The sequence below is a fragment of the Heloderma suspectum genome, chromosome 6 (assembly GCF_057233095.1).
Source record: "Heloderma suspectum isolate Gila_16-S chromosome 6, 16-S_ref, whole genome shotgun sequence".
NCBI lineage: Eukaryota > Metazoa > Chordata > Lepidosauria > Squamata > Helodermatidae > Heloderma > Heloderma suspectum.
In genome coordinates, this window is record NC_139463.1 from 4,283,078 (window position 1) to 4,294,831 (window position 11,754).

Here is an 11,754-nt window from a genome sequence, read left to right on the forward strand (position 1 = left end):
TGCAATTATGACACTTGAATGGGGGTGAAAAGTTGGGGGAGGGGCAAACGTGCCTCTGTGTTAGATTATGTCATCATTAAGGTACCCTGTAGGACTGGAGTTATTATTGGGACTGTATCAAACAATTCTGGTTTTCCTCTTACTCTGCAAGCAGGGGGAAAGCCATGGTCTCAAACAGGGGTGATAAAAGGGTTTTCTGACTCCCAGTTGTTTAACAATAGCAACAACAAAAGGTGCTTTCATTTTCCCCTTTTTCTAAATTAGACTGTTAGAATCCCTGATCTGTATTAATTCAGATGTAGATTTGTACTTGTATATGCAGGCTCCACTCCTGAGCCAGCAATTTAGATTCCTGGATTGAGCAGGGGGTTGGACTCAATGGTCTTATAGGCCCCTTCCAACCCTACTATCTATGATTCTATGATTTGCATCTGGCCCCAGTAGGTGGGCCTCAGATTCTAGTAAAAAACAAAGTAGGTCTTGTGGAACCCTGAAGTCTCTGCAGGCCTGGTCTAAATGACGTCTCCCAGCCCTCTATAATTTATATCACTTACTTAATAAAATAGTAATGCTTTGTTCCGAGTTATAATAGATCCTTGGCTGTCTCCCCCACTAGAACCACCCTGTGTATTAGGTTGAGTACTGGAATGAATTACCCATGTCAAACCTTTTATCTGAATGAGTTAGCTGACCACAATGAGTCAATGGAGGTCATCTTTGTGACTGGTTGAAAAGGGATTTGAACCCAAGTCTCCCACATCCAAATGGCTTTTTCATGGCATCCTCTTGCTCACTGATAAACTAACCCCCTGCTCTTTTTGTCTTCTTCTCTGAAAGGATCGCTCACCGGAGGAGGCATAAAGCCCAAGGTTAGGCGCCCCCTTGGCTTGAAGCAATCGTGGCATTGCCCGTCACCAGCAGCAACATGGAATTGCAGCCAGACAAAGGGCTCTGCATCCACAACAACACTGGAGACTGGAGACTGAAATATGAAGAGTCCCAGATCCGCAGAAACTCCATCCCCCCAGCAATGACTCCCACCGCCAAGCACATGTTGGCTTACCTGCCTCGGCCTCCCACAGAAAGCGGAAGATACGGGACTTTTCCTCAGGTTAGGTGCATTGGACCACTTCTGCTAGTTGCCTCCATAAGCCATTTCTTCCATTGATGGGTGTCCAAGTGAGAACCTAGGTCTTCTTCTTAGGGACTATTCACATACATCTTGGGTGAGTTTGCACATCCTGCTAAGCCACCCTGAGAGTAAGCCACCATTGTTTGGTTGTTGGTTCACTACCCTGACAATTTGGTGCTCTGCAGCTTGCCATGGCTTGTTTCCCCCCTCATTCCCCCCCAGTCCTCCCGGCACGTGTCCCAGGCGCCTTTAGAGCAGAACTCATTTCCTCAGTCTTTATGCCAGCCCCCTTTTTGCAATTGGTCCGCTGGAGTTGTCGGCTCCAAGGGACCCCCTCCCCACCCCCGGCATATCACGTTGCCAAATGGAATGAATTTGCTGAGCCCTTATGAACATGGTAACATGTTCACAATTTTTTTTTCAGGGTCTTGTGCAACACTGCCTGACCTTTATTTAGCCAAGCATACCTTGTCAATTTCACCCTTCTCTTTGGGGCTTCCCTTGCTAATGAACACCTTAAAAATAAAAAAGGCTGCTTCACCTACTCCAGTAGTGAGGTGAGCACGCCCGCCCCAAAAGATCCTGCTCCTGCAGCTGCCAGTGGCTTTTGCCCCACCCACAGCCCCCGCTCATGCTTGTTGCTTCCCTCTATCGCTCTCTGTTGTTAGCTGACATATTTACATGTGGGTTATGGAGCAGTGAGGTGGACTGGTAAATGTACGCAAATTTCAAGGCGGAGCAGTAAAGCTGAGGAAATTGCGCAAATTTCGTAGTGGTGGACTTGCACATCTGTGCATTTGTGCAAAACTGGAAAAAAGGGTGTGAATGCATTTGGGACTCTCTCTAGTGTCCTTTCTTCTTGGCTTTTAGGACATGGGGCAGACAGCACCAACAAGGGATTAGGGAGTATGGCAGCTGCACTAGCGAGATCATGAGGAATGGCAGGGATTTTCACTACTCTTGCTGGATGGCTCTTTCGCTGTTCCCAACAACCCACAATGAAGTCGCCCTGCTGGATCTGGACATCATAACAAGCCAGCCTGAACACCGCAGCAACAAGCCATGGGTTCTCAGGGCGGCTCGTTCATGAAAAGCCAACCTGCAGAAACGGCATTGGGTTTGGACATCACATTGGTGATCACCCATGATGGGTTGTTGTGTTGTGCAAACCAGTTCCTTGTGTAAATCAGAGCTTGTTATCTCAGGTTTGTCATTTTAATGATGTCTGTGTGTTTTAATTGCATTTTATGTAGGCTGTCAGCCACCCGGGGCTCTTTGTGAGGAAGGGTGGGATAGAAATCAAATAAATAAATCCTTAAATGATAACACCTGTCTACAGAAGGGATGGATGACTCTGTTATCCTCAGGTCTGGGTCATGACTCGGTTAGGGTGATGATGAATAATAAATGTACTTCCTGAAAGATCTCCTCAAGGGACAGATTGACCATGAAATAATCATACAGACTCATTGACCTAGATCACATGTAACAACAACTCCTGTTGTTGTAAGCATTATTTAACTCAGGATTTGCTGATATCCAGCGGGAGCAAATGAGTGTGTTGCCTCCCATGCACTCATTGCTTCTGGTTTTAATTCAATTAATTTTCATTAGTTTTAATTTTAAATTTTACTTAGTTGTTATTGTGATGTCTGACCCTGGAAACTCTGGGTAGTTTAGGGGTTAAACAACCCAGAATTAATTGAACAACATGGGTTACTCTGGATTGTTTAACTCCTAAACAACCCAGAGTTTCTGCGCTTACTCACTGCTGCTCGGCCCTGAAAACCCATGGTTTAAACAACCCATGGGTTGTTATGTGTGAACCAGTTCCTTGCAACTTGTAATGACTGAATTGGTTAAATAATAAATCCTTAACTTGACTCATTTCTCCTTTTGCTTATAAATGGAAGTGTGAGCAAATTGTTTTACCTTTATGAAAATTTAATAGGGCATCTTGGAGCCAGATAAAGCTGCTTCAGTTACCAGATTGGTCCTTGGGTGACCAACTGGCAACCTTTGGTCTACACATTCAAGGAATACCTTGACTTTGTTTCAGCAACACACTCTTGCTGACTACTTGGGGTCTTTATTCTTTAGCTTGAACAATGAGCATCTGTGCTTCAACTGAGAGTTTCCATGATCAGCCCTTACTGATGACTCAATAGTTTGGAGGAAGGAGAGAGATGCAGGGGCTTCATGATTGTTAATATGTTCATTTTCTTTTGCAGCCTGACATGATAGCTGTTCCTATGGGCCCTTTAGAGGAGAGCCATCAGCAGACAGAAACTGCAACCACAAAGAGAAGTGCCCTGACACCCAACTATGTTTCTGTATCCTGCAGCTCAAACATCCCCAACAACAAGTCAGTCCTTCTCCAGAGGAAGCTCAGCACAGTGGAACAGGCCAGCTACAGTGCAGTAGTGCCTACCAAACACAGGCCCAGTGTCTCCATCAATACAGAAGAGTTGCCCAAATACCACCGGTCCTCCAGGACTGACCCGCCACCACCTTCTCTGCTGAGGGACCTCAATGCTCGGCTTTATCCCCAGCATGCTTTCAGTGCACCCAGCATAATCAACTCTACACGGAACAAAACACCGACCCATAGCATCATCTCGGTCCCCACCTCAGACAAAGGGCAGAGCAAGCGCTGCAAACTCATAGATGATGACCGGCAGTTTGGCGGAGGGAACAAGCAGCAGAGGCAGCGCTATGTGACCCAAGTGGGCAAGTGCCAGGTGAACTTGGGCAACATTCAGGAAAAGAAGAGGTTCTTGTCAGATATCTTTACCACCGTTGTGGATCTCAAGTACCGCTGGTTCCTCTTTGTCTTCAGCATGTGCTACATCATCACCTGGGTGGTCTTTGGCATCATGTATTACTTTGACGCCTGGGTACGAGATGATGTAAACCATATAGGTGACCCCGAGTGGAAGGCTTGCATTGAGAACATGGATAATTTCATCTCTGCCTTATTATTCTCTGTGGAAAGTCAACGGACTATTGGCTATGGTTCTCGGATAGTGACAGCCAATTGCTCAGAGGGAGTCATCTTGCTAATGGCCCAGTCTATCATTGGTTCTATGATAGATGCCCTCATGGTGGGATGCATGTTTGTCAAGATCTCCAGACCCAAGAAGCGTGCCCAAACCTTAATATTCAGCAAGAAGTGTGTGATCTCCCACCGGGATGAGAAGCTCTGCCTCATGTTCCGCATTGGAGACCTCCGAGACAGTCACATGGTGGACGCAAAGATAAGAGCTAAGCTGATCAAGTCCAGGCAAACAAAGGAAGGGGAGTTCATCCCACTGGAGCAGTCGGAACTGAACCTGGGCTATGACACGGGGAAGGACCGCCTCTTCCTTGTGGAGCCACAGATCATTTGCCACATCATCAACGAGCTCAGTCCTTTCTGGGAGATGTCTGCGGATGCACTGAAGAGGGAGCAATTTGAAATCATTCTCATCTTTGAAGGCATTGTGGAAGCCACAGGTGGGTGAAGACCACTAGGAAATGGTTTGGGCAGGCCATGGCCATGCTCTGGAGACTTGTTTGGAGGGCCGTACAGAGAGGTGGACAACCTGTGGCCCTCCAGATGTTTTGGCCTACAATTTCCATCAGTCCTCACCACTGGCTATGCTGGCTGGGGCTGATATTGTAGGCCAAAATATTTGGAAGGACACAAGTTGCCCAACCCTGCCGTACAGGCTCGTCATGCTCAAAACCATCATGAGATGCCTTTTTGACAGAAGTGAGTTTAGGGAATCCAGATTTTGCTCGGGGCCCAACTTTAGTAGTCGCCACTCCTTGACATCTTGTTTTACACCCAGGAAAGTAGAGGGCCCTCAGGATCCCCACATAGTCCAAAGGTATGTGTCTGCGCACACCTTTCTTGCTGCTTACAGTTGGCTTTTGTATGTAATGTATTTCAAATGTCTAGGAAAGGCATTCTTCCTTTCTACATCTTAATACCGCCCTTCAATTAGAAAAGCCATCCCAGAGTGGCTTACAACAAGACAAACAATAACTTGCCCTTTTGTAGTTTTGGTTATTAAAGGCAGCAATTAAACACTATTTAATTAATTTGGTTAAAGGCAGCAATTAAACACTGTTTCAGCAGATGTTAAAAGTCCACTGATGACTAAAAGTTTGGGAAGATAAAAAGAGCGTCACCTGGTTAGTTTCAGGCAAGCCTTCCCAGGGAGAGAACTCCACGAGCGGGATGCCACAACCAAGAAAGCCACTCCCCTATCACCACCACCTTGCCTCAGATGAGGGAGCGGGAAGCAGAGAAGGATTTCTGAAGACAATCTTAGCGTTTACACAGACTCATGAAGGTGACATTTCCTCAGATATCCAGGCCCTGTGCAATGTAGGAGTGAGCTACGAATTGTGCCTGGAAATGGACCAGGAGCTGGGAGGCTTTGCCACTTGACTGGAGTTTTTAAACTATTCAAAACAAAGAACTGCAAATCTAATCTAACCAATCGTTTCTGTGTCTAGATGGGTGTATGAGCCCAGCTGTCTCTGAACATATCTGGTAGTATATTTTTAAAATCCACAAACTCAAAAGGAGGAAATGTGAATATATACTGCAACTGGCACAAGCAGCTAGCTATGCTGGGACCAAACTAAACCAAAACACAAAGCTGCCGTACAGGAGGGCTGGGTTTGGTGCCATCTGCTGGCCTTGCATTTTAGGCTCCTAAACACACACAAGAAAAATAAAAATTGTCTAACCTGCTGCACTCTCTTCCATCAATCTAATTAATTAATTGTGTCACTGTTTATTTAGCAAACATGGACAACTGAAAGCAGCTATTGGAAATTAAACACAACTATCTGAATCTACCATAAGACAGGTTCTTAAGCAGCATGCCATGTTCCAGTGAAAGGTCCTTTCATATCCCTACCCCAACCCCCAAAGCCTGCCTGAAGTGCCTTCACCCATTTCCTAACGCAGTACAAGAATTTGGACACTGGTGGGTCTCCTACTGGGGAGGGAGCGCCTCAATTTTGGCAGCACGGCCAACAAATGGGGCCTCTTTCTCAGCACAGAACCTGAGTCCCAAAGTGCCTCACGTAGTGCTTAAACCCCATTCACAACCCCCAAAATACCATCACTCAAAGGCAAAATTGGAATTCAGACACCATCCTATGAATTCTGTACTACTTAAGCAGTTCTGTGAGTTCTCTTGCAAGAGTTGCCAAATGGTCCAAATAATGCCTCTAATGCAGGTTTTGAGTTGGACAGAACTTTCTCAAGGGGAATGAGATTCATCTAACATGGCTAATCCAGTTTATAGTATTCACTGTGTGATCCCAAAGAGTTTTGTTAAAATTTGTCAAGGCTAAGACATTTTGGGATTTTTAGTTCTATGAAGGATCCAAGGGCCATCAGAGCAAAGCATTCATAGTCCCATTCATAGACAGGGACCAACAACACACAGAAATAAACATCTGTCTGAGATGCTTAAGACAGAGAGTCAGAATTTCCCAAACTGGGGTAAAACAAAATTGAGGAATGTTTGGAACAGCAAATCCTGGTTCAGGCAAGATATTATACTAATAAGATGGCTACTGGAGTAAGTGCCCAAATAGAAGAGATCCAGCTGTCTACTATTGTGAAGGACCCCTTAGCTACCATTTTTAGAAAGTTGCAGGCTAAAATTTGGCTAAAATTGGGGAGAACCAGGGGTCGCGCTCATGTTTTTTCTAAGGGCCCCCTACAATATGAGCAGAGAATAAGGTTCCTTCCAGTTCTTATTCTGTAAGTTGACACTGGTAGCTTCTTTGCACAGTTGGGTATCCTGAGATGATAGCCACTTGACTCTTGATAGCCTCTGTTCAAAGAATGAATCAGAGGTTAAAAGAAGTTGAAATGACAGGAATGGCTGTAGCTCAGGTGTAGAGCTGCTTTCCCTACAGGAAAGCAGAAGGTCCCAAGTTCAATCCCTGGCATATCCAGTTAAAGGATCAGACAGACAGCGATGGGAAAGATCTCTGCCCTGGAGGGCCACTGCTAGGCAGAGTGGACAGTCCTGGCCAAGACAGACAAAAAAGGTGACCTGGCACAAGGCAGAAAGTGGGACTGAACTTCAAATGTTCAGACCTGGCAAGATAAAGGCTCTTGACCCACCTCCCTTTCTGCTGGGATAAGTCATCATGTCAGTAACAATCAGCTTGTAAACTTTAGTGGAATGGAGTTCATGGTTCTAAAGAGAGAGGGATGTGATTGGCTCAAGATACCTGGCAAGGGAGTGTGTAAGACTGAACACTCCAGAATTCCTTATTCATGTCAGAAACACTGCATCCTAGGTGGATTTGAGCCTATTTGGGGACCATCACATTTTCTGTAGGTCACTGACATTCTCTTCTTTCAGGAATGACATGTCAGGCCCGGACATCATATGTGGAGGATGAGATCCTCTGGGGGCACCGTTTTGAGCCCTGCATGACCCTGGAAAAAGGAGCCTTCCATGTAGATTACACCAGATTTGAGAAGACATTTGAAGTTCAGACCCCGGTAACAAGCGCACGAGTGATGCATGAACTGAGGGAGATGGAAAACCAGGACCAATCGACTCTAAGCTTATATTGGGACCATCTGGTGCACCCTTACCTTTCAGCAGAACTCAACAATCATGCTCAGCAAGGGGATGGTCCCTGTGAGGAAAGCCTCTCCAGGCTGGGATTCTCTAACATCACAGAAGAGGAGAGAAGCAACGAGTACCAGAATCAGGGGGCCAGTGTTAAGCTGCCTTGAGCCACCACCATTCTTCTATTCAGCCAAAAGGAACGAAGAACTTGATATCCTTGAGGATGGTGAAAGGGTGCAGTTTTTGAACATACTGCTTCTTCATGCTGTGGCTGTGTTGAGCTTTCTGGTGGAGCTGTATGGAAAGTAAGGTGGTGCAGGGATTGTCATGTTTGTGCAGGACGTAGGACCAAGGCTTGAAAAGCCTCCTGTCTAGCCACTGATGGCTTCAGGTAACGCTTCCGATCACCTCCCTCTGTGTCTGCTGAATTAACATGCTGTCTATAACGAAATTTGCACTATAGAAGAGCTCTTGGGGCTGGAACCCTCATAAAGAGCCACCTTCCATTCCTGAATCAATGTCTGACTAGGGTTCCTTGTTTCCACAAGCATGCATCAGACAGGGAACTTGTCACACTTCCCAAGAAACATTTGAACAATTTTTGCAGGCATGTCCATCACCGTCAAAGCTGGGGAACTTGCACATGTTTGATCTTCTGCTCTGACTTAAACCATGGGAAAAGCTTGGGTAGCCTGCATCAGAGTTCTGGGGTCTACTCAGTCTTCTGGCTGCCCCCTTCACTATACCATATATTGTATGTGCCTGGAGTTGCTGCATCCCCAGCCACAGGCCTGTGCACAAATACAAAAGTGTCTCATGTTTTACAGTGCCATACAGAACTCTTGGATGTTGTCCCCTTTCCCCTGCCCATGTGCGTACCTAGACCCATTCTCCTCTTCTTTGCCTAATGGAAGCCTTGAGCTCCTGAACTTATCTTGTGGTCTGTTTGCTGTGGCTGCTAAGTGGAATTATTTTTACAAGAAGCCATCCTCTTTTGCAAAAAGGACATGGGGAACTGGGGTGGGTGGGTGGATTGGCAAGCAAATAAGTTTCTTCTTGGACAGCCCCATGGAGTGATGTATTTTGTATCTTCATGTGTTTTTGGTTCTATGTGTGAAACTAATGTGAACTAGGGAAATGTCCTGAAAATTTTGAAGGTGTCACTGAGTGGGACTTTCCCCTGGATATTTTGGGCAGGGGGGGGGAAGGAAAAGATAACCTGGTAGTGAAGTGTCTACAGCACTTACCTATCAATGTTTGTATTGGCCCCAGGAGCGTAACCAAGTCACCTGTAGTGTTAGAGGGGCCTAGAGATCCATAATGCCTTGCATAAGTTCATTATTAGTGCAATTCCCTTGCTAGCAAGCCTCTGAGCATGTGAAGATGAGTCAAAGGGCCGATAGCGCGGCCTAGCACATTTCATACTGAGTAATCAAGATGTGCCTAGGAAGTGAAGTTTGTTTACCTTAAAGCTACAGGTGGCTGTGCTGAGAACCAAGTGCTGTTAGTCTGTGCTGGGAATGAAAGCTAGGGGGCGCTTGCTGCTGTCATGCTGCCTCATTGCTAACATGCATGGGATAAAACCCATTGTACCCCTTGGCTCTGGGTTCAGAGAAGCTGTCTGACCCAACCATTGGGTACGCCTGTGTGCTGTAAGCTACTCAATAAAGTACTCCTTGTAAGTAAACCTGGGTCTGATTTATCACTATCTTGGCACCTCTAACCTGAGAGTTCAAAGCCCACAGCCGGGGCAATACAACGTTGCAAACTGGGGATGTGTTCACACACCCTTCCCATTCTAAAGGCAGCCCAAGCCTCCCTGGGCCAGATGGGGAATCTCCATGGGCCAGAACAGGTCTGTGGATTGGAAGCTCTGCATCCCTGCTTTAGAAGCAGCAGTACCTCACCCACACATTACCTTTGGCAGTAAATTATTTCATTGCATAGGATTTAGCTTGGTGAGGACTAAATCACTGCTATCCTGCTTTGCTTTGTGGTCATCCCCTATTCCAGAGGTGCAGAACCCCAGGCCAAAACGAGGCCCTCCTCAGGACCCAATCCAGCCCATCATGGTTCCCCAGATGACCACACCTCCTTTCACTGGCCCCACCCCCTTTCCCCCAACTACTGATCGTCTGGTGGTTTCCCAGCTTTTGTGCCATTTTTCCCCCATTCTAAAAGGTTGAAATGCCTCTCCGAAGGCTTAGGGACTGGCAAAAGGAGCTTTAAGCTGAAATATGTCGGTAGTTTTTGTATTTTGCTCCTGCCCCTTTTGCCCTTTGCCCTGACTCTTTTGTCCTTGGTCCCACCCACCCTTGGAACACGCCCCCGAAAGCTTCTCCGAAATGGAATTCAGCCCTTAGGCCGAGAGAGGTTCTGCACCACCCCTGCCCTGTTCCCTTGGGTTCAATAATAGTAAACGTGACCTTTGGAAGCAGGCAGCCTACCTGACCATTTCTGCCCAGGATGGAAGTCGTTCTCTGTTCAGCTCACCATCATCCAACATTTTATTGGGAAAATTATGGTACTCTTACTTCTTTTGTCATCGTCACTAACAGCCAAGAAGGGAAGGAGGAAAGAACCTATTGCTTTGCCTCCATCCTCTTGTAGAGCACAATGGCTCAGGAGCACATAGGGCAGTCAAGGTGGCCAATGGAGCCACTTCCCATCTGGCTTGAGCCTTCATAGAGTTCACAGTGGGAAACCAGCCTTTCTCTCAGGATCCACTCTGTACGAACGCTCACTCATTTGCCAGAAGAATGACTCATGCATTGTGTAAACCACACTGGAACCGATTCCAGCGAAGGACACTATATGAATATTTTAAATAAATAAAATACCAATTCTGTAGCATTGTCCTGTATTAAGGCAGCAGTCCCATGAAAGTGGAAACACTACTGACTCTCCCTTCTAGCATAACTAGTTCTAAGCTTGGAAGGAGACTATTAACAAGGCTAAAGTTATAGCCATTGCTCTGTTCCATGGAAAGGTTGTCAAAGGAACATCGGAAGCTGCCTTATACTAAATCAGAGCATTTGTCTATCTAGCCCAGTATTGCCAATACTGACTGGCAGCGGCTCTCCAGGCAGGAGTTTTTCCACCCCTATCTGGAGATGCTGGGGATTGAACCTGGGACTTTCTGCATGCAAAGCTCTACCATTGAGCTACAGCTTCTCCTCAACCACGAAAAATCCTAGCTTACCCCTTGCTTATCTTGAATTTACTTTGAGCTATTTTTATTATCATTGTTAACTGTATTGGGCAAGAAAAAAAAAAGATTTGTTGGGCTCGACCCCAGCTAAGTTACCTGCCTCCATTGGTATGTAAGAGTAAGTGAGCTTGTGCTTCAGTGAGCACAAGTAGAAAGGAGGTGTTAAGTGCAATGATTCAAGGTAGAAGTATAGGAAATAGGGGGCAAGAACTGTAAAATCCCTAGACAAAATCTGAGGAGTGGAAAGTATGAAGATGTTGAGCAAAACATGACATTTTTGAAGAAATGAGATTTCTAAAAATATTTGCATTTTTTAAAAGTTACACTACTGTTTAAAGAACATACGCAAGTAAGTTTAGCCTCTCTGAGCTTTAACTATATAGGAGAGAGAGAGACTGGTGAACAAGTAATTAATAGTTAATTTCTTTAGTAGGTCTGACCAGACTCAGACAATGCATCATCTCCTAAGACAGTGACTGGCTCCAGAAAGTGATTTGTTGTTCAGTCGTGTCCGACTCTTCGTGACCCCATGGACCATAGCACACCAGGCCTTCCTGTCCTGCGTTCTCTCCCGGAGCATGCTCAAGTCCATATTCATTGCATCGGTGATGCTATCTAGCCATCTCATCCTCTGCCGTCCCCTTCTCCTTTTGCCTTCAGTCTTTCCCAGCATCACGGTCTTTTCCAGAGAGTTTTCTCTTCGCATTAGATGGCCAAAATATTTCAGCTTCAGTATCTGTCCTTCCAATGAGCAGTCAGGGTTGATTTCCTTTAGGATTGACTGATTGGACCTCCTTGCAGTCCAGGGG

General features: G+C 46.0%; 1 protein-coding gene across 1 annotated transcript; it reads left to right on the plus strand.

Moving 5' to 3' along the window:
• Nucleotides 1-904: 904 nt before the first annotated feature.
• Nucleotides 905-9,417, plus strand: LOC146340391 (G protein-activated inward rectifier potassium channel 4-like). The gene is made up of 3 exons (XM_084860668.1): nt 905-1,111; nt 3,364-4,627; nt 7,519-9,417. The coding sequence occupies exons 1-3, from the start codon at nt 926-928 to the stop codon at nt 7,899-7,901; spliced, it is 1,833 nt and encodes a 610-aa protein (XP_084716794.1). The 5' UTR covers nt 905-925; the 3' UTR covers nt 7,902-9,417.
• Nucleotides 9,418-11,754: the final 2,337 nt, after the last annotated feature.

Bases quoted from the DNA above. Each gene is read 5' to 3' on its own strand.
- LOC146340391 (XM_084860668.1), top strand. From the start codon at position 926: ATGGAATTGCAGCCAGACAAAGGGCTCTGCATCCACAACAACACTGGA. The intron at 1,112-3,363 runs GTTAGGTGCATT...TTTCTTTTGCAG, and splicing joins GATACGGGACTTTTCCTCAG to CCTGACATGATAGCTGTTCC. The intron at 4,628-7,518 runs GTGGGTGAAGAC...CTCTTCTTTCAG, and splicing joins AGGCATTGTGGAAGCCACAG to GAATGACATGTCAGGCCCGG.